The sequence below is a fragment of the Natrix helvetica genome, assembly GCF_964273705.1.
Source record: "Natrix helvetica genome assembly, chromosome: Z".
NCBI lineage: Eukaryota > Metazoa > Chordata > Lepidosauria > Squamata > Natricidae > Natrix > Natrix helvetica.
In genome coordinates this window covers 80,869,049-80,892,158 of record NC_138554.1, presented here as the reverse complement: position 1 = coordinate 80,892,158, position 23,110 = coordinate 80,869,049, and the positions used below count along the sequence as shown (strand labels likewise).

The 23,110-nt window shown below is 36.9% G+C and overlaps 1 protein-coding gene across 2 annotated transcripts in view; it reads left to right on the top strand.

Moving 5' to 3' along the window:
- The window catches only part of PDCD6IP (programmed cell death 6 interacting protein), a 73,667-nt gene extending 55,694 nt beyond the window's left edge, over nucleotides 1-17,973 (top strand). For both annotated transcript variants that reach the window (XM_081933457.1, XM_081933458.1), the window contains exons 17-18: nucleotides 11,901-12,079; nucleotides 14,987-17,973. In XM_081933457.1, coding sequence (XP_081789583.1) covers nucleotides 11,901-12,079; nucleotides 14,987-15,158 — 351 coding nt within the window. In that variant the 3' untranslated portion in view covers nucleotides 15,159-17,973. The remainder of the gene's footprint in view (nucleotides 1-11,900; nucleotides 12,080-14,986) is intronic.
- The last annotated feature ends 5,137 nt before the right edge of the window (nucleotides 17,974-23,110 follow it).

The following is a 23,110-nucleotide window of genomic DNA, read 5'->3' as shown; positions in this document are numbered from 1 at the left end:
CTAATATTGCTATTAGATCAACAACCTGATAGTGATTGTGAATATTATGTATCATTTTGTATATTAAAGCTACTGCATTTGCAATTTACAATATAATCTATTTTGTGATGTTATAAATTGCTCTCAGTTATAAATACATTTCCTCAGATTTACTAATTAGATAAGAAAAATGAAGGATAATCCTTGGCAAACTTGATTTAAATAAGTATTTAAGAAAGAGTCTTTTGGATATTTTTTTATAATAATTTTTATTGAACAGTTTTTTTCCAGTTTTATAACACAGTTATCACCTTTGCAACATTTCTGCATCGGTATACATCTGTTATACCATTTTCCCTTTATATCCATACATATGTACATATATTTCTTTTATACATACTAATCTACTAATTTATATACAGTACATCTTACATTTTATATCATGTCTATTTATATGGCTTTGTACCTATTTTCTAATTCTTCAGTCTTTCTTCCCTTGATGCTTTCCTAATCTTTACATCTTTCTTCTAACCATTTATACATATATTCCATACCAAATAATATTCAGATTCTCATTTATCTTTTATTTCTTTTGTAAATCTATCCATCTCAGTGCACTCTAACACTTTTCTTATCACATTTTCCTCTGATGGTATATTTTTATTCTTCCAATTTTATGTGTATATAATTCTAGCTGCAGTTATGACATGTAATATTAAATATTGATTTTTTTCTCATAATTCCCTGTAATTATCCATAATAAAAATATTGGTTGTTTAATTATCTCCTCAAGTCATTTTTTTATTCTTATCCAATAATTTTTTTGCTACTGTACATGTCCACCAAATATGATAGTATGTTTCTTGGGCCTGATTGCATTTCCAGCAGTCCGGTGATGTATTTGCAAACATTTTTGCTTGTCTCACTGGTGGTAAATGCCATCTTTAGAACATTTTGTATAAGTTTTCTTTGTAGGCTATTGATATTGTCAATTTGTAATTTTTTCCCCAGAATTTTTTCCGTTTCTCTAATTCTATGTTGTAGCCAATTTTTTTTGCCCAAGTTATCTATTTCTTCTTCCATTTTAAATTGCAGTAAGTAATTGTATATTTTTCTAATCAGTTTTTCTTCTGTCCCTTGTAAAATTTTAATCTAATCCTTTTAGCTCTTTATAGAATCCGTATAGTTCTAAATCTTTTTTGTATCTGATCTGAATCTGCATATATGGCCATTTGCATCAATGTCCATTCCCTGGTTTTTTTTAGTTTTATTTCGTTTTTAATTTCTCCTAGTTGTCTAATAGGTCTTCATGTCTTACTATTTTGTTTATGGCTAATACATTTGAATAGATTAATGCTTCCATAGTTGATAACCAAATTGGCACTTTATTGTAGTGATTTATTTTAATTTTTTGCCATGTTTGTAATAGAGGGTTTCTAATTTGGTGTCTTTGGAAGTATTATGAAAGCATGCCAGCCTAATTGTAAATCATGCCCTTCTATTGTTTAAAATTCTTTTGTTCTTTAGGTTTATCCAATCTTTAATCCATTTGAGAGCGGCTACCTGATAGTAAAGCTCCCAATCTGGGAGCCCAAAGCCTCCTTTCTCTCTACCATCCTGTAATAGCTTTAATTTGATATGTGGTTTTTTTTCCCCCTAGCCAAATGCATTTTGTTGTTAATTTGTTTAGGTTTTCAAAGAATTTTTTCCCCTAGGTTTATTGGTACTACTTGGAATAAAAACAGAAGTTTTGCTAATATATTCATTTTGATTATGGCCATTCTTCCCATAAGTGAAAGTTGCAGTTTTTTTCAATTTTCCAGATTTCTTTTTATTTGTTGTATAGTCTTATTATAATTATCTTCTTTGATTGATGAACATTTTCCTGTTAGACAAATTCCCAAATATTTCACCTTCTTTATCATTTGCATACTCATCTTTTCCTCCAATTCTTCCTCCTGCTTTTAGTAAAAAAAATTGTTATTATCTTTGTTTTGCGCTTATTGACTTTGAGACCTGCCAGATGTCAATTTGTAAAGCGTTTCCATGACTACTATCAAGTCGACATAAAAAATGGGAGTAGAATTCCATGCCTATCTTTGGCCAGAGTCAGGTCTCATATTCCTACAGCTGAATTCTTCTATTTCTTGTATTAATTTAGATCCTGATTCTAGTGGTTCTTCTAGTATAAATACTAGATCATCTGCAAATGCTGGACTTTATATTCTTCTTTTTTTATTTTTAGACCTTTTATTTCTTGTTCCTGTCTAATTTCTATAGTAGTACCTCTAAAGTTAAGATGAATAATAGAGGTGCGATAAGGGACATCCTTGTCTTACACCTTTAGTGATATTAAATTCTTCTGTGGTGTCTCCATTTATTATTACTTTTGCCGTTTGAATCAAATATATTGTTTCCACCATCTTCACAAATTTCTCTCTGAAATGCATATTTTTTTAGTTGTGTAATAATGAACTGCCAATCAAGTTGTCAAAGGCCTTTTGGGCATCTAGAAAGATCAATGCAACTTGTTTTCCAGGGTGTGCTTTGTAATATTCTACTGTATTTGTAATTATTCTCATATTGTTTTTCAGCTGACTTTTCAATAGAAAGCCAAGTTCATTCATCTAGAAATTGATCTAGATGAATGAACTTGGTTAGCAGTTTTTTTTTAGTTTTTCTGAAATTATGGATGTAAATATTTTGTAGTCTGCATTTAATAATGAAATGATTCTGTAATTCTTTATCTGTTGGTGATCTGAATCTTCTTTTGGTATAAATGTGATCTATGCTTCAGTCCATGTTTTTGGTAGTTTGGCCTCTGCAAGTGCTTCATTGTACAAATCCAGCATTATTTTCTTTATTGGTTCTTGTATGATCTTATAAAGTTCTGCGGGAAGTCTATCTGGGCCTGGTATCTTATTGTTTTTTTTGTCTCTTCATTGTCTCCGATAGTTCCATCATCGTTATTTTCCCATTTCATCTCTAGCTACTGTTCAATGTTGCCTTCTAGTATGTTTTCTTGACTGTATGGACTCTTTAAAAAAAAAATTATTATATTTTTTATCTTCCCTCCAATGTTATATATTTCCTTTCTCATCTTGTAATTGATGTATTATTCTCTTCTCCTTTTCTTTTTTTAACTTATAGGATAACCATCTCCTCAGCTTGTTTGCGTTTTCAAAGAAGTTTTGTTTATCTATTTTGATTTTTTGAGCCATTTCTGTCATCAAATTAAGTCTATGTTTTATCAAATCTCTTTTTTTCTTTTATTTTTGGGAGTTCTTTCTGCAGATTGGATTCCAGGTTTTTAAGTTCTTCCTCTAGAACATCTTGTTCTTTTTTTCTTTTTCCTATTTTTTCTCGCCACATATGCTATTGTCAGTCCTCAAATGTTGCAGGGATGAGTTCCAGCAGGCACTAGTGCTGGTTTGGTCGTGCTTGCTGTGCATACATGCGCAGTGTGATTTAAATTGTTATGCACATGCGCAGAACTGAAAAACAAGATGGCCCGAAACTCCAGTTTGGGGTTGTGGCAGGCCTGGGTTGCTGCCAATTCCAGGGACCCAGGCTGCCAAACCACTTCCGGTTCGGCTGAACCGGTCCAAACTGGTAGGAACCCACCTTGTTGTATCCCACAACTTTTGCAGTTATGTTTCTTCTTTTCTGTTTACTTTATAGAAGAGCTTCATTTCCTTTTTCATCATTTTTGTATATTTTTTGTCTTTCAGTATATTTGATTCATTGTCCATCTCTGCTTCTTCTTCTGTCCTCTCCATGTCACTTTTATTGGGTTGTGGTCTGCACAAGTGTTAGTCATTATATCTATTCTTCAGTATCTTTTCTCAGTCCTGATGTCATCCATACCGTGTCTATCCTTGACCATGATTTATGTGGGTTTGAGTAGAATGTATATTGTTTATTCTCTGCATTTCTTTCTCTCCATGTATCTTGTAAGCCAATTCCTGCACCATCTAGAAGAATGTGTTTGGTAATAATCTTTATAGTTTATAGAATATAATTTATAGTCTTTTTTGATATCCACTATTGCATTGAAGTCACCTATTAGGCATATGTTTTCATATTCTATTTCCGTTATTTTTTAATGAATTTTTCTATAAAATTCTTTTTGGTTTTTGTTTGGTGCATATATTGTCATGAGGAGTATTTCTTTTTGCTCTGTCTATATCCATCGTTAATATTCTTCCCTCCTTGTCTGCATATACCTGTTTAGGTTTAACCATTCTTTGATATATATTGCAATTCCTCTTTTTGTGTGTGCTAGCACTACATAAAGTTTTCCTATTTTTGAATTTTCTAGTAATTTACCGTATTGTTTCTTGATGTGTACTTCTTGAATATCTAATCTTTGTAGTTTTGCCAAGGTTTGCTTTCTTTTCATGGGTGAGTTTAATCCATTTATGTTTATTGAAAGCATCTTAATTCTCCAGTGTAGGTTGCAGGAGGGTCCAGGAATGGGTTGTTATGCCCAGAGACTAAGTCATAATTGTAGCCACACCTCCACTCCTCTCTTGCCTGGCTCCAGTCTTTGCCCAAAAGAGATATTTTTTTGGACAGTAACCATTAGTCGAACCATTCCTGGACTTTCCACCAAACTACATGAGCTGCTAAGCTGTGCTGCCCACCACAGCTCTAGCAATGCTGGCGGTGGCGCTCCCTGCAGTGGTAGGAGCAGGCCGCCATACATATGAGGAGCAGAGCCAGCTGTAGATTGGCGGCCTTACTAATTTGCCTCACGACCAAGGAGAGGAATTTCAAGGTGTGGTGGAGGCCGAGGCTTGAGACTGATCACCGGCTATCAGGATTGCCCAGGCTCTCTTGAAGGGATTCCCTGTCTCACATTCAAAGCCGGCAGTAACAACGGATGCGAAGGGGCCATATCGCCTGTTAAATGATTAACAAAGATACAGAGAGAGACAAGACGAGAAAACAGAGAACTGTACATACATATTTTTTGGATTATAAGACGCATCAAGATTTTGAAGAGGCAAATTAAAAAAAAAGTGTTTGCACTCTGCAGACCTCCCAAAAATGGCCCGTTTTCGGAGCCATTATCTCCTTCAAATTTTTGCACCAACTGCTGTGCTAGAGGAAACAGACTGCCTAGGTTATTGGTGGACACCTCCAACAAGGCTGAATCGAATAGGGAGAGCCAGCCAGAGTCATACAGCTCAGTGGAACGAAGCAGCAGGCAGCAGGAGGCCATGATGCTGCTCAATTTTCAAAGAACAAGCGTGAGTAACGTGTCGATCACAGGGGCCTGAAAACAAAATGGCAGACCCTGCATCTGAGGGAGAAGGAGGATTGCTGGCAGCAAGCAGTTCCAGGGCTCATTCCTCCCTCAGAAAGAAGCCCCCAACAAACCAGCACCCGTCCAGGGCCACTGAACAAGTTGAAGTTAGGAGGCATAAGGCTCTGGACAAGCAAATTGCCAGAGCAGAAAGATTAAGGGATAATCAGGGAAATAGGCCTAGTTCGTCTCTGTTCTTACCGCCCACATCCTGCTCACTGGTGATTGACCAGATCTCCCCTCCTAACTCCCTGGTGTAACTGAAGGATTCTTCCCCCACCCCTGTTAGCCATGGAGGTGGGGGATGAATCAGGAGACCCATTTGCCTTCATGGCATTTGCGATAAGGCAACAGGATCATAGAACCAGACTGGCTCCACAGGCCACCTTTACACCAACTAATGTGGGCCTGTGGCAACTAGACAATCCCATGAGTGAAGTCCCTGACAATCTCAGGACCATTATACACCAGGCCATTTCCCATGGGATAGCTTCGGATCTTCTGCAGAGACGCTCACAGGACTCAGCAGATTACAAGATACAGGCAGCCCAATGTCAGAACCAGTTACGCATGGATTTTCCAACAGTACGGCTAAACAGGTCTGAGTCACCCTGCGGAGCGAGCTGTCCATCATGAAGGAGAAAGGCCAAAGAGAGCTTGGTTTTTCAGAGGATGAGGGCTTAACCCCGGATACTCCTGCCTTTATGGGCCTCTTCCCTCCTGTCTTATTTAGATCATTATCACGACCAAGCTATGAACGAGGTCAACACAGACCACAGAAAGGCCCGTGACACAGCAGGTGATAGAGAGTGGACTCTTCTCTGAGCCCACAACGGAAAAGGAAGAGATCCCAGCCCCCAAACTCTTCTTGGACGTGGTCCAGAAGCAATGGGCTCGGCCAGGATCCTTCCCCACTCCTGGAGGGAATGACAGGAGGTTTCACAACATGGAGTCTGGATTTACCCAGGTGCTTCAAATACCTACCATAGATGCCCCTGTGGTTGCTCTGGCTTCTTCATCTTCCCTAGTGTCAGGTGATATCATAGATAAATTAAAAGCTGAGAACAAGAAATCTGAATGAACGTTACGCAAAACATTTCAGTTCTGTGGCTTGGGCGATTAAAGCGGCCTTCTCCGCTTAGTTCTTTAACCACACAACTCTACTTTGGCTCAGACAGATGCAAGAGAGGGTCTCATCTCAGGATGTTATATTACAACAGGACATAAACAAGCTGATCACTGCCACACAGTTCTCAGCCAGGTCTAAATGGAGACTAGCAACATCTCCCTACAAAGATAGTTCTTTATTCGTCAAATCCTTGGATCTGATTCTAATAGAAAATAAGGACAAATGTAAGGTTTTGTTAACCATGACCAGACGACCGGAGCATCGTCCCTCACCGTACTTTCGTAGGCAGGCCTTTTGAATCGCAGGCAATGTCTTCCACCAGCAACAGAGATTCTTTCCACCTAGACAGGATAGACAATCTGACAGATCTTCCTTTTAGGATAGATCCTGATTCCAACTCCAAGGTAAGCGGCCCTTTCAACGGACAGGTGGCTGCCTCTTCCGCAGAACCAAGTGACTTAATACCTAATCCTCCCATAGGTGGATGCCTAGCCTTGTTCAGGATCTATGGGAAAATATCGCTTCAGACACCTGGGTACTAAATATAGTCAGATTTGGCCTCAGACTAGAATTTCTCTCCACACCACCGAACCACTTTAGGACTTACCCTGTCTCCAAGAACAAGGTAAAACGGGATCTAATGCAATCTACTATCCAACACCTGTTAGAGATAGAGGCCATAGAGGCCTGGAGGGGACAGGGATTCTATACCAACCTCTTCGTGGTTCCGAAGAGTTCAGGGGGTTGGAGGGCAATTCTAGATCTAAAAAACTTAAATTCTCATCTAGTGTTTGATTTTGAACCTCTTGATTGAATGAAGGATTGAACTTCATTCAATCCTAGAAGGCATCCAGGAGGAGGATCTCCTAGCCTCTATAGATCTAACAGAGGCATACCTCCATATAATGATCCTGCCAAAACTCAGGAGGTTCCTTCAGTTCTTATATGCAGGAGTGCACGATCAGTATAGGGCACCAGCCTTTGGTTAGCATCTGCCCCCAGAGCCTTTACCAAGCTTCTGGCAGCATTAGCTGCTTTCCTACACTTCAACCCTATAAGACTCCAATGCTACCTGGATGATATACCCATAAAGCAGGTTCCCCCCATCAGGCTTTGTTGGACTTGGACATTCAAACTCTGTAGACCCATGGCTTCTCGGTCAACTTCAAGAAGAGCCATCTAGTTCCCTCGACTAGACTCCTGCATCTAGGTGCAGTAATAGACACCAGAACAGGGGAGGTGTACTTATCACAGGAACACCGGGACAGCTTAGTGACCTTGATTTGGCACATTCTCAATGAACACTCAGTTCCCATAGCTCTTCTTTCAAAACTACTAGGGAAGATGATATCATGCATAGACTTAGTACCCTGGGCGAGGCTTCACACCAGAACGTTACAATGGTTCCTTCTCCCTTATCGGAGGAGCAGAAGCGCCATTCAACTAGGAGCGCCACTGCCACGACCGCATGGGCTATCCAAATCTCTATTGGGGACATATGCAGGGCAGCTACCTGGGCTTCACCATCGGCCTTCATAAGGTACTATAGGCTGGACGTGTTTGAGTCTGCTGAGGCATCCTTTGGCTAAAGTGTTCTTCAAAGAGTGCACACTACATTGAGGACTCCAGACCCGCCCTTAGGACAGCCGCTTTGGTATGTCCCATTCCTGGACCCTCCTGCAACCTACACTGGAGAAGAAACTCTGGTCCTACCTGATACGTTGCTTCTCAGTGAGTTGCATGTCAGGGGAAAAACACCCTGTTGGAGATCAATGGACCGTGGCTGATTCCCTTCCGCATATCTCTTGAGATATTGAGAAAAATAAGTCTTTAAAAGTATTCTAATTAATAAACAAACTTTAATAATAAAATAATAAAAGTAAATGAAACAGAAAATAACTAATTGGTTACATTTTGATAATGAAAGCTACGTTTGCCAAAGTTGGCTGCCGAACAAAGAAGAGAGGAATTTTGGAATGTGTAACGCGTGCGCAATAAATCACTTTCAGATAAGAACCTTTTTTTGTTTTATGACCTGCGCAATAAAGCTTTCTTAGTTTAACTCTTGAATGTCAGTTTAGGCAGTTCAGGCCTAGCAAACTTTTTAACATCGTGACATTGCAGGAGGGTCCAGACCCTCCCTGATCAAGTTAGATCTGTAGGCCAGGGATCTGCGGGGGTTGCTCTTCCTCTATGAACTCAAGGATTACAGCTGCGCCTTCGTCAAAACTGGAGCCAGGCAAGAGAGGAATGGAGACCTGGCTATAGTTGTGACTCAGTCTCTGGGCAGAAAAGGATGTAACAACCCATTCCTGGACCCTCCTGAAACCCACTGAGAAGCAACGTATCAGGTAGGACCAATGTTTATTTTCTCCTCCATTTCTTTATTTACTGTATTTTTGGAGTATAAGATGCACCTTTTTCCCTCAAAAAAGAGGCTGAAAATATGGGTGCATCTTATACACTGAACGCAGCATTTTTTGCCTCCCAAAATCCTGCCCCCTTCACCAAAATGGTTGTGCATAGCCTTTAGGAGCCTTGCAGAGTACTCCTAGGTGCTGGGGAGGGCAGAAATGAGTGATAGCCTGCCATTTTTTGCTTAATTCCCCCCCCCCCCCCGCCCACCAAAGCACTCTGTAAGCCTCCTAAAGGCTATGCACGCCCTTTTTTTTACATCGCAAGGGCTGGTTTTTTGGTTGTTTTTCAGTCCCTCCCCCTCAGGAGCACTCTACAAGCATAAAGGATATTCATGCTCTATTTTAAAAAAAAAATAGGCCCGTTTTCGTGAAAAATGGGCCGTTTTTGGGAGGTCTGCAGAGTGCAAAACCTTTTTTTAAAAGTTTTTTTTTGTCTCTTCAAAATCTTGGTGTGTGTTTTAATCCAAAAAATACACTATATACAGTTCTCAGTTTTCTCGTCTTGTCTCTCTCTGTATCTTTGTTCTTGTGTCCTCTTGTTTGTTCTCTTTCATGCTTCTTTCTTCTTCTTCCGCCTTCTTGTCCTCTAATTGCTGTTCTTCTTGGCTCCTGCATTCTGCCTCCTCCCTACTCTCTTGTTCTTCCTCAGTTGTAAAGTGACTCATGTAACTTTGAATTTCTTCTCCTGCCAGGTAATCATAATTCCCTCCAGAATAAGCCATCTAAACATCACGTTGTACCTTATTAGTTGTGTGGTTAGGAATTGGTAATTCCTTCTCTGGTCCCTCACTCTCCTGGGTGTTTGTCTCAATGTTTGTACTTTTCTTCTTTTGTATATCATAGGTTTCTCCCTTGCTTTTTTGTACACTTCATCTCTTATTGATTTTTTTTTTTTTTTTGCAAACCTCACGTGCACTTTTCTTGACAGTCTATGTCTCCTTGCATAGTTCATGTGAATTCAGTACACTTCATCAATGTCTCTCTGCATGTCCTGTTTTTTTAGTGTGCCTGCTAATATTTTTGCCATAATTTCTCCGAAGTCTTCCTCCTTATCTTCCACTATATTTTGGAATCTTTAAAAAAATGCTGCTTTTTCCATCTGTAGGAAGACAATAGTTTCCTCTAAGTCTGTATTGGCCAGAGTCAATTTCTATTCTATTTTCCTTTCCGTTGGTTCCCCTTTTGTTTCTACTGTTTGTATTTTTTGTTCATTCTTAATAATTTCTTTCTGAATATTTCTTATTTTGTCATTCATTCTTCTAATATCTCCTTTCATTTCTCCCATCTTGTTTTTGATTTCTTCCTGGTTTCTTTTTGTTTCTTCATGATCTTTTGTTATTGACTCCTGAGTCTTTATCAGTGTTTCTTGTATCATGAGTAACGTACCTTGCATACTCTGTAAATTTAACGTATCTAGCGTGTTCTCTGTTGGGCATTGGTTTGAAAGCAATGACGCTGCAGGGTTTGATGATGCTTTCTTATTTATTTTAGTGATAGTTGTTGTGATCGTCATCTTCACTGCACATACAATATTTTTCTAAAATAGCATATAATAATTCAGGTTTTTAGAATTTTTCTTTTAAATCTTCCCTCCCACTTCTATTATATTTCTCCCACTTTCCAGTTCAGGTTATATTTAGTTATTTATCAGTTAATTTACTGAAATAGTAATAATACCTTAAATATCCATGTTGCTATATAAATTAATATAGTAAATTAATTAAGTTAGTTAAATTCATATAGTTATAACGTCTTTATAGTTTGTTATGAGATTGTATATTTATATATAGATATACAAATATATATCAGCTATATAGATAGAGATAAGTAGATATATACAAATTAAGATATATATAAGTATGTAAATTAATTAAATGGCTTAATCACCTACTGTATATGTTAATTAAATACATATTTTCACTTATTTCTATTCTCTATAATCAGTAGTCTTTCAATTTTTAAATGTATCAGCAATTCAGTTCAACACATTTATGTATCTATTTCTGCATTCAATGTTCATAATCAATCTTTTTCTTAATTGACAAACAAGTCACCTTTAAGAGTTCATTAAATGTCTATTTTATACTTTCCCAAATATGTTCCAATAAGTTTTCTTCTTTTTTTTCTCTCTTTCTTGTTTCAGACCTCCAAATCTCCTAGAATCTCTTCTTGTGTATTGTAATTATTATGGATATTGTATTAGTCACTTTATTTTATTCAGTTTATATCTCCTCAAATCTCTAGGTGGCGCGTTTGTTCTCTTTGAAGCTTGAAGTTTCAAAAGTTTTCTTTTCCAGTTTATAAAGTTTGTTAAGTTCTACAGTTAACAGAGGGTTTTTTTTCTCCAACTTAGCCACAATCTCATTCTGTTGCCAATGTAAGTAATATTTAGTCTTTAGTATCATTTTAATTATAACTATAAATCTGGAATTTTTTTCCTTTCTCTTCCGTCTTCTCCCCCCAAAACTGTCAGCGGTTAGAGGTTAAATGCTCCGATCTCCTTATCACCGCTAACTTTGAGCGGAAATCCTGCCTGACTCTGTCTCAATTTTGCAGCTAACACTTTTAAAAAGTAAATATTTTACCATAGTTCGATGTATGTTCTTTCCCCGATGTCGTTGTGTTGTATTTCAATATTGTCTTCCTCATCTGCAGCTATCACGGCTCCAAATCCACCAAAATGGCCAGTCTCTTTCCTGTCAGTTTCAAGGGGGTTCTCATGTCCGTTTGGGAGATCGCCTTTCTCCTCGACGTCCTCAGAGTTTCCTCTCTCTCTCTTGTTGATCCCTCTGGGATTAATGTTGCCTTTTTAAGGTCTCCAGCAGGAAAAATCGGGCAATAGGAATGGAGCTGCCATTCCTTTGCACCACTCCATCCTGACGTGACCTCCTGAAGTCCTTCTTTTGGATATTTAAAAGGAATCGATTTAAATAAATTTTTCTTATTGTGTGGCAATTATATAATGCTATTTGTGTTTTTAGTCAGCCTTTCATGACTACGATTGCCATAAATATAAAGAATATAACTGTAGTTCTAACTTAGATTATATAATTTTGTTGTTTAGTCTAGTAAACCTCAGCCACCAGCACGTCCTCCTCCACCAGCAATTTCTATAGCACCTGTAGTGACTGCTCCTGGTTCAGCAACCACTGGGATATCACCTGCTCCTGTGGGTTCTGCAGCTAATGTAACACCTTCACAGGCCCAGGGACCACCTTATCCAACCTATCCAGGATATCCTGCGTAAGTTTGCAAAGATGTGAACTAATTAATGTCATATCGTAAAGCAAAATGTGAATGAGCTTGGGGAACAAAGGGAAGAGAAGCTTCCTAGGAAGCAATCAGACAAGAGATAAATCTGTCAGTGGAAGAAACTTCCACTTAACAGTCAGTGGAAACTTCCACTTAACAGTCAATGGAAGAAACTTTTGCCCTAATTGATCAGGTAGTTAAAAATGGCAGTGGGAAATTTGTATCTTCAGACTTGCAAAACTCTGTTAATGTAGCCTTACAGTAAAGGCAGAATTAGCTCACTTCGTCCTATTTCCTATTTGTCTACTTGGGAGTTCTAACATATATAGTTAAGACACTTCTAAACTTAGTGCCACTAATATTGAACATAATAGATTTATGTATTAAATAGTTTTAGTTCCAATATTAGTTTGGAAGAGGGAGCCAGTTTGGTTTAGTGTTAAAGCACCAAACCACTGTGAGTTCTATCAAAGGGACTCTTTCCCAGGTCACAACATCAGGCTTGAGAAACAAGCAAGTTGGTTAATTCCTATGGCAACTAGTGGAACAATGCTTAGCTAATCCAAAAAATAAAAGTGGGACCTGGTCTTTTGGGAAAATATAAGAAGAGAAAAAATGTTTTGAGGAAAATAAATAGAACCTATAGCACAATATGCTGATTTATAAGCATTTCTTAAAAATAATACAGTACAAGTAGTCCTCGGTTTAAAACAATTTGTTTAATGACCATTCAAAGTTACAACAGCACTGAAAAAAGTGACTTATGCCTGATTTTCACATGATCAAGATTTGGGTGCATGGCAGCTGACTCATATTAATAATAATTGCAGTGTGCCAGGGTTATGATACTTTTTATGACCCTCTGAAAACAAAGTCAATGAAAAAACCAGATTCACTTAACGACTGTCATTGAGTGAGGTGATAATATGGTTCAGAAATTTGTGACTATCAATTCAGCAATTCAATCTGCTATTCACCTTAGATGATTTTTTATATTTAAAAAAATACATAAATGTTTATATAAATTATCAATTATGAATAACAGGCTAATAATATCTTTTTATTTTCCATGATATATAAGAGGGATATATCTACCATATTTTTCGGACTATAAGATGCACCTTTTCCCCTCAAAAAACAGGCTGAAAATCTGGGTGTATCTTATACACTGAATACAGCATTTTTTGCCTCCCAAAACCCCGTACCCTTCACCAAAATGGCCATGTATAGCATTTAGACGGCTTTCAGAGTGCTCCTGGGGGCTGGGGAGGGCAGAAATGAATAGAAAATGGGGCTCAATTTCCCCCCCCCCCCGCCCAGCTCCCAGGAGCACTCTATAAGCCTCCTAAAGGCTATGCATGCCCTTTTTTTTGGCAAAAAACGGGCCCGTTTTCACAAAAAGCAGGCAATCTTTTGCTCATTTTTGACCCCAACCCACCCCTCAGAAGCACTTTACAAGCCTCCTAAAGGCTATTCATGCCCTTTTTGTGGGAAAAGGGGGGGCATTTTCGTAAAAAGGCCGTTTTCAGGAGGTCTGCAGAGTGCAAAAACTTTTTGTTTAATTTGCCTCTTCAGAATCTTGGTGCGTCTTATACTCCAAAAAATACAGTAATATTGTTTTAAAAAGTGAGACTGATTCAGAATATAGCATGGAGATCTCATGTGACGGCATGTTTGGCTTAGAAACTTACAAATGTCTTGCATAAGGGCTGATCTAAGCCAGAAATAAAGTAGTACAGATGGTTCTCAATTACCCTTAGGGACTGGTTGAAGTTACACCAAATCCCTTAAAGGTACTTTTGACCCAGTTCTAAAGTTCTAATGGCATTCCCCCTACCCACTAATCATGTGACGGTGTTTTGGCTGCTCAGCTGTTTTGTATTTATGTCTGTTTTCAGCGTCCTGTTATCACTTGACTATGTTGTGTTCAGTTTTGGCAAAAAAAAAATGCCCATAGCAAACAATGGATTTGCTTAATGACTGATGCAAAAAAATTAGGTTGGCCATGCGATGATCTGCAATCAGCTATACAGGGGTGGCGAACACACGGCTCTCGAGCCGCATGCGGCTCCCGGCCAAAATGAATGCGGCTCTTTGCCTCTTATCATTATTTTGTATACTGTGGCTCTTTGCCAAGTTTGGATTTTGTCCCTTTCAGCGCTAAACCTGGATCGCGCGCTCCCTTTCGGCGCTAAACCCGGAAGTACGGTCTTGCCCCGCCCCTGGCGAGCGACGACGCTTGCCTGCGCTCCACCAGCTCGGCTGGGAACGGAGACGTTTCTCTGCTCAGCAATGTCTTCAGTGGAGTGGTGGCAGCCTGGCAGGCTGAGCCTGCGTCCCTTTCAGGCGCTCCGCTCCGCTGAGGAAACGTCTCCGTTCCCAGCCGAGCTGGTGGAGCGCAGGCAAGCGTCGTCGCATCGCCAGGGGCTGGGCAAGACCGTACTTCCGGGTTTAGCGCCGAAAGGGAGCGCGTGGTGTGGCTCTCTGACTCTTACAGTTTAAAATTTTGGCTCTTTTTGTCGAACTTGTTCGCCACCCCTGAGCTATCATAACTGTAATTGGCAGACTCCACTATGGTTATAAGTCAAGCCTACTTCTATTTATAAAAAATCCATATGAAAATGCTGAAATTATATTTTTCCCATTTGCATATTGTTTTGATTAATGTAAGACAGTTGTTACGATCTTCTTTCATTGCTAAGTTTGGTAATAGAGATTGAATTACTATTTCTTATATGATGATTAGATTAGATACTTTCATGTATAGATTATTCAGTGTTTAGTTTAATAGCTTTATGAAATGAAGATTATTTCTGCATCGTCTAAGATTTTTGGGATGTCAGAGCATGGACATTTCTTTATTCTAATAAAATACCATTTTTTGTTTTGTTTTCACAGATATTGTCAGATGCCTTTGCCATTGACCTATAATCCTTATATGTATGGCCAATACAATCTTCCATATACACCATCACCTGCGTATCAAAATCCTGGACAAGCTTCTTATCCAGGACCACCACAGCAACCTGGATACCCTTATCCACAACAGCCATATTATCCACAGCAATAACCTATCAGAAAAGAAACATAGCTTGTTATAACTAAGAGTAATTTGCAATAAGCATACTAAACTTCTAGTTCAGCTAATGTACCTCACTGTATTGGAATGGTTGATCACTTCCTTTCCTATTAATGCTCCAAAATATATATTTTCTCAATTGAATTTTGTCTATATCAGACTTGTTGAGAAAGTGGCAAGCTACCACAACATTAAATTAACAGAATTAGATTTTAGTGAAATTCAATTTATGTACTAATTTACCTACACCAAAAATTCCCCTCCTATAAATAAATACTAAATGATTGATCTAAACAAAATGGCACAAGCATTGGTTTGATATAAACTATTAGAGTAAATAGAATTTCTATATTATATTGGTTTGTATTTTGGATTTGCTTTTAGTTACCAATACGTTTTCTTTAAAGCATTGTAAATTGTAAGTGGAAAATAAACTGCATAAGATAGTTTGAAAATTATACTTAGATATTTTATATTTCGCTATAACTAATGGATGTTTTTGAAGCTAGAGCACCTTCTTTTAACACTGCTTTTGAAGCTGAGATTTCAGCAAACCAATCATGGTTTCTTATATTAAGTTCCTGTAATATACAAAAAATCTCAAAAATCAGTATGTTCTTCCAGAATAAGGTAAAATAAATCAGCATATTTTTATTGAATCATTCAAAACCTAGCTTGTAAGGTATTCATTGGGGATGTACACTTGACATTTTGATATTTTACTTCTGGCTTATCTAATTATATTGTTTTTTGAGATACTGAAAGTTCAGTTGTCCCCCGCAACTTGCCTTTATCCTACCTCATTACATGTGCCTCTATATATAGAAAGATGATCCCATGCAAGCTACTTTTCTTGGGATGTCTGAAGAAAGCTTAAACTACAAACATGGATAAATAAAAATAATTAAATTAATTTAACCAATTTACTCCATTTTCAAAGTTTTAAAAGAACAAGAACCTCATGCTGCAATTAAAATAAGATTCTACTAGAATTGTTTGTCTTAAATTCATAACAAACATGCTGCATTTAAATATAGTTCATGCCTGCATGACATATAGGAGGCAATGTGCCTGACAGAGAAGCCTGTGTAGCCCACCAGCATTTTTAAAAAAGTAATAAATGTACTACTGCCACCAAAAGATGGAAAGTACACTTTCTCAAAGTGTCACTGCTAACACTGCCATCTCCAGTGCTGCTGCCACTTTGCTAACTGCAAAACAGCTATTATACATGCCTGGTATTATTTTGCAGCCTGCAAGAAATTTTAATTTATTGACCATTCATTTAGTTTCTATAGCTGCCATATTGACCAAGTGAGTGGCTTAACAATTCTAAAACAGTTAAAACAATTAAAAATTATAGAATAGTAATCAAGAAAATAAATACAGTAGCCAAGATAATTAACCAATTAACAATATAAGCCAGAAATTGAGCATTCCAGGCCTGAGTACTAGTTAGGTTTTTTGAGCTTTGCAAAAGGCCAACAGGGTGGAGGTCATATTTATTTCCAAGTGGAGAATGTTTCACAAAGCAGGGGCTACAGCAGAGAATGTCCGTCTTCTAGTTCCTGCCATTCTAACGTCTTTGGCAATACACCCAATCTAGATTGAATTGGATGGGTAGAGATTCTTGGAAAAAGACAATCCCACAGGTAATCCCAGTCCCAAGCTATATAAGGCTTTAAAGGGGACAACCATACTTTGAACTATACCCAGAAACACACTATCAATTGATGCAGCTATGTAGTTGTTTTAGTTGTGTCGTATATCTGGCACCATTTGCTACCCGTGCAAATGTTTTATTATGTTATCTTTCAATTTCATAAAAGTTAAAAGTAAGGGAGAAAGAATATTTAATTCTTTATTTTAATTACTGAAATTCTATTATAAATTACTAATAACCTTGTGAAAGGAATACAACTCCCTTATCTTACTAGTAAATGGTGATCTGAATAAATAAATCTCATTTTAATAATAGCAGCCAAAGTATAATTTTACCATTTAAAAAATGGAAGAACAAGAAATATATTTCATGTTTATCACAATGCATCAGTTATCCTAAGACAGGAGTACACAAGTGATAATAAATATTTATTAAATATTTATTAAATATTATATTAAATCTTAGATTGGAGGTATATAAAACAGTGGGAATTTGCTTCTGAATACAGTACAGTAGCAAATAAAAACAGGTCCATGTTCTAGTTTTTTAAAAGTCTCCAGTAGAAGGCTGACTAAAACCATGCTATCAAGCTTTTTCACACAATTATTGTATAAATTTATTATTCTGCTGACATTATCGGGAGCTAATGATTAAAAATAAAATCACATTGGTATAAATTATAAAAACTGAAAACATTATGCAGGAACATATCAGAATTAATAAAGCCTGGTGAATCATGGCTGTTTAAATGAAAATCTTACACTTTTAACTTCACTATTTCAGCGTTGCTAAGGACCAGATTCCTATAATTGCACCCAAGACAGTTCCTTAGTTTCTCATCTTGTGTTTTATCTGTGTTCTCACCTGAGTGTCTTACCTTGTGTCTTACCTGAGCTGCTCTTCAGCTCAGTGACTGAAGAGCAGGCAGAAAAAGACATCCGAAAGGAAGAAATTCTTGAGCAAATGATTTGAAAGTAAGATGTTTTGAAATTATAACTTCAGTTCTCAAACGTTTGAGCAGGCAATCTTGTTTTTTTAACTGTTTTAATCAGCTGTAAGTGTACATTGCAGCAGAATATAGCTATCACGTGATTTGTTATATACAAATAAACCAGATTAGACAAAATAAATATTTTCCTTTAACTATTTTTCATTCTTTTTTGTTTCTATTAAAATGTGAAACTATTGCTCAAGAATAGAAGTTTATTTGTCTACCTAATATCTAAGAAGGAAACTAAGATGCTTTTTCTCAAAGTGTTCTTTGAGAAAGAAGTTTAAAAATATAATCTGATACTTGGGTTTCTGTGCAAATATCTAACTAGCTTGTTCTAACTTCACTGATTTTGTTTCACATTTTCACAATTGGTTTGTGAATGGGAAAGTAAAATTAAGAATGATAAGGAAAGACAGTGTGATTGCTGTCTTTCCTTATTATCCTTATTTTTACTTTCCCATTCCTCAAAGGAAAACTTTCCATTCCTACAGTTTAGTTGCAATGCTTCAAAAGACAATTTCTCATTATAACTTTTCCAAATTGCATGGTTGCACAACTGCACCTTATATTTGCAAGGTTTTCAAAACATTTGTTAGGTTCTGTATTTCTGGACTTTAGGAAACAAAATCCAAATCACCTTTTTATATTTTTTATTTTAACTAGGAGGGGGTGAAGGGAAATAAAACCTGTCTTCTCTGTCTAGTGAATGCTGTTCATCTATATAATTCTGGGAAGATCATGTAGACTAGTTGAATAATTATTCATCTCTCAGATCGGAGACATGCATCAAACAAAGATCAACCTAGAATTTTAAAACATTTATGTTGGGCATCCATTCTCTATATTATCATTAGCTTTGCTATATCAGTCTTTGTTTCTTTATGATGTTGCTTACATCAGTATCTAGGAAAGCATGATTGAAGGTTTTCTTGGTAGAGCTTTTATGTAACATAACACAAAATTTAGAAAATTTCAGTTTTTGTTTTAAAAAATGTATAACGGAACCAGTAAATACTGAAGGCAATTATGATAGATTTTTCTGCTGCTGTGCCATATCCGAGATGATTTTGATAATATGTTCTTGTATTTTGTTTTGAACTGGCTTTTGGAGAACATTTTAATGCAAATATACTGAAAGTGTCAATAATGATGGAATGTATGAAAAAAATGCCAGTTTTTTTTAAAAAATAATATTTATTAAATTTTCCAACATTTAAAAGACAAACTCAAAACACAAATTTACACTTGTAACATATCGATATCCATATTTTTGTAACAATCCTATTTACAAAAAAAATCTATTTCTATGTCATTACCCTAAGTTATATCCTTATTTATATACTTTCTTTACATTTATACATTTATCCTTTATGCCTTAAGTTTTATGTTTATTCTCAAGCCAGGAATACCATCTATTCCAAATTTAATAGACATTTCTGCACGTTCATAGATATTCTTTCTTATAGTCAGGTCTGGAGGGGTATCTGTTTGTTTCCAGTTCTGTACTAGTACAATTCTACTTGTGGTTAATATGTGTAATATTATGTAATTTTTTCTCCATTTTTCCATCAAAGATTCCCAGGAGAAACAATTCCGGCTTCAGCTCTGTCCTTTGCTCAGTTATCTCTTCCAGCCACTTCCTTATTTTACGCCAGTATTTTCCAACCTTGGGGCAAGTCCACCACATGTGGTAGAACATTCTGTGTTTGTACCCACACCTCTAACACTTCGGCAATCTGTTTGGGAACATCTTAGCCATTCTGGCTGGTGATAGATGCCACCAGTAGAACATTTTGTAGAGGTTTTCCTTGTAAGCAGACTTTTATTTTTTCCTTCCTACAGGAATGCGTGCCATCCCAGCTGAAGATCATGGCCCTCTAGTGTTAATACCCTCTTGTTTTTTAATTGGATCCAATCCTTAAGCCACATTACTTCTGCTGCTTGGTAGTATAATTCCCAATCAGGGAGGCCAAATCCTCCTTTGGCTCAGGAGTCCTGTAAAAGTTTAAGTTTTATTCGGGCTTTTTATCCAACCAGATAAATTTGCCTATTATTTTATTTAATTGTTCAAATAATGTTTTCCCCAGCCTTATTGGTATTGTTTGGAATAGGTATAAGAATTTGGATAGTATGTTCATTTTTATTGCGGTGATTCTACCAATTAGAGATATTTGTAGTTTTGCCCAATTGTCGAAACCTTTTTGTATCTGTTGCATAAATTTATCATAATTATCCTGTTTTATTGTTGAACATTTTGCCGTTAGCCAAATTCCTAAGTACTTCATTTTTTTTCATAATTTGAATCCCCAATTACTCTTCCAGTTCTTTATTTTGCTTTTTTGTAAGGTTCTTGGTCAACATTTTTGTTTTTTCTTTATTTATTTTAAGCCTGGTCACTTTACCAAATTTCTCAATTTCATTCACCAGGATGGTTTCCATCTCCAGGGGATCTTCTGTAATAAAAGCCAGATCATACACGAAAGCTTGGACTTCGTATTCTTCCTGTTTAATTTTCAGCCCCATTAATGTTCGATTTTGACTAATTTGTGTCAATAATATTTCCTGTGATAGTATAAATAAAAGGGGGGACAGGGAGCAGCCCTGCCTTACCCCTTTAGTTATAATCTCCGTTGTTTCCCCATTTACAATTATTTTTTCCAGTTGCTTCAAATATATCACTTTAATCATACCCGTACATTTCTCCCCGAAATTCATATTTGTTAATTGATTTATAAGATAGTTCCAATTTAAATTATCAAATGCTTTTTGGGCATCTACAAACATTAATGCCAGCTGCTTTTCAGGATGTGCCTCGTAGTATTCTAATGAATTCATAATCATCCGTGTGTTGTTTCTATTGGGCAAGAATCCATTCTGCTCCGAATAAATGATTTCATTTAATATTTTTGTGGCTCTTTCTGCCATTATCATCACAAATATTTTGTAGTCCACAATAAGTAGTGAAATTGGCCTATAATTCTTAATTTGTTGAGTATTTGCACCCTCCTTTGGAATGAGTGCTATCAATGCCTCCATCCAAGTCTTTGGTAATTTTGCCTGCTCTAGAGCTTCATTGTATATATTCAAAAGTAAGCTTTCCAATGGTATTTGTATTTCTTTGTAAAATTCTGCAGGGATGCCATCTGGACCTGGTGTTTTATTATTATTTTTTTGCTTTTGAATAGCCACCTTTGTCATCGTGATTTTATCATTCAACATTTCTTTCATTTTGTCTGGTATTGTAGTAGATTTCTGTCCTTTAGATATCGCATAGTATCTTCTTCCTCTGTTCTCTCCTGTCTATATAGAGTTCCAAAGAAATCTTGGGCTATTCTCTTCTTCTCTTCCATCCGATAATGGATATTTCCCTCTTTGTCCTATTAACTTTTTTTCTTTTCTTTTTAATTTATAGGCTAGCCATCTCCCTGGTTTGTTAGCATGTTCAAAATGCACCTGTTTTGTTGCCCTGAGCTTTTGGGCCATTTTTTCCTGGAAGATCAAATTTGACTTATGTTTAACCAAGTCTTTTTCCTCTTTGATTCTCTTATTTGGGGATTCTTGCATCTTCTGTCTAATTCCTCCAATTTTTCCTGTAGTTCCGATTGTAGCTTCCTTTTTTCTTTGTTTCTCCTTGCCCCATGTGCTATTGTTTGGCCTCTTATATAGGCTTTGGTCGTGTGCCACAGGTTCTGTATGTTGTGTCCTCATTTAAATTTTCTTTTAGAAATAGGTGCAATTCTTTTTCCATCCATCATACATACTTTCCCTCTTTTAACACCCTCTGATTCATGGCCATGTCCCTCTCAGTTTCACCCTTCCTTTCCATTTTGGTATTATTGGATTGTGATCTGCCCATGTATTTGGTACTATCTCTGCCTACTCTATATTTTGGCTTAATTCTAAATCCATCCATGCCATGTCTATCCTGAATCATGGATCATGGATCTTGCATGTTAAAGAAAAAGGTATACTGTCTTTTTTGCAGAATTACTTCTCTCCAAACATCCTTTAAATTCAGCTCTTGAATCATATCAAAAAAGTGGTCGGTAATATTTTCCTCCTCTTATTCCCCCCCCCCCCGGCGATATATAGTCTTTCTTTGGATCTACGACCACATTGAAGTCTCCCAATAAATAAATATATCCGGTTCTAATTCTACTAATTTTTTATGTAATGTATGATAAAATTTCCCCTGATTAGTGTCCGGTGCGTAGATAACTGCCAATAAGATCCATTTTTGTCCTAATTTTATTTCAATTAATAAAATCCTCCCCTTATCATCTTCATACATTTGTTCCGGTTGTAGCTAATGTATACTGCTATCCCTCTTTTTTTTCCTGATGCAAGAGCTAAGTAAAGATTCCTAGTTTTGGGGCTTCTAGAATGTGCCCATACTGTTTTTTAATATGGACTTTTTGCAGACACATGATACCCGTATTTTGCTTTTGGAGTTTGGATAGAACTTGCCTCCTTTTAACAGGAGAGTTTAGACCATTTATAATAATAGAAATTAATTTAATTTCTTCTTCCATATTTATTGTTTGCTCGTAGTCCTTGTTCCTATCCTTAGTCTTGTTTCTTGCTGTGGCCTCAAACTTGCTCCTTATTTTTCCTGTTGTTCTCCTTCAGTCCTCTCTCGTACTTCTGTTTCGGACTCCCTTTCTTCTTCTTGGTTTTTCTCTCCTATCTCTTCTCCACTTTCCCATTCCTCATCAGCCGCTATACATTGATTGTAAAATTCTTGTGCTTTCTCAGGAGAACCCAGTCTGATTTTCTTGTTTTGCCAAGTCATTAGTAAGCCCTCTGGAATGAGCCATCGAAACATTAATTTGAATTTAATAAGTTGTGAGAACAGGAAGTGATAATTTTACCTCTGTTCTCTCTTCTAGGGACCTGTTTAAGAGTCGGGAATTATTTCCCTTTATGTATCGGCAATATGTCCTGTGTCCTCCTGTAGACTTCATCTCTAATCATTTTTTGTATGAAGCGCACATGTACGTCTTGTGGCAAATGTGTCTCCATGCATAGTTGGTGTGGACTTTATAGTTCATCAATACCATTTTTCATTTCAGATTTATTCATCTACAAGTTAATTCTGTAATCAGATTCTTGATTTTGCTTTCTGTTATGTTTTGGAACCTTAGATAGAACACGGATTTATCTAATTTGAGGGATGTTATTGTCTCTTAGAGCTCCCAATTCGCTGCCATCAGTCTCTTCTCTGTGTCTTCTAATTTATTCTCTGTTTGTTCTGTTCTCACCTCCACCAACTTTATTCTCTGCTCG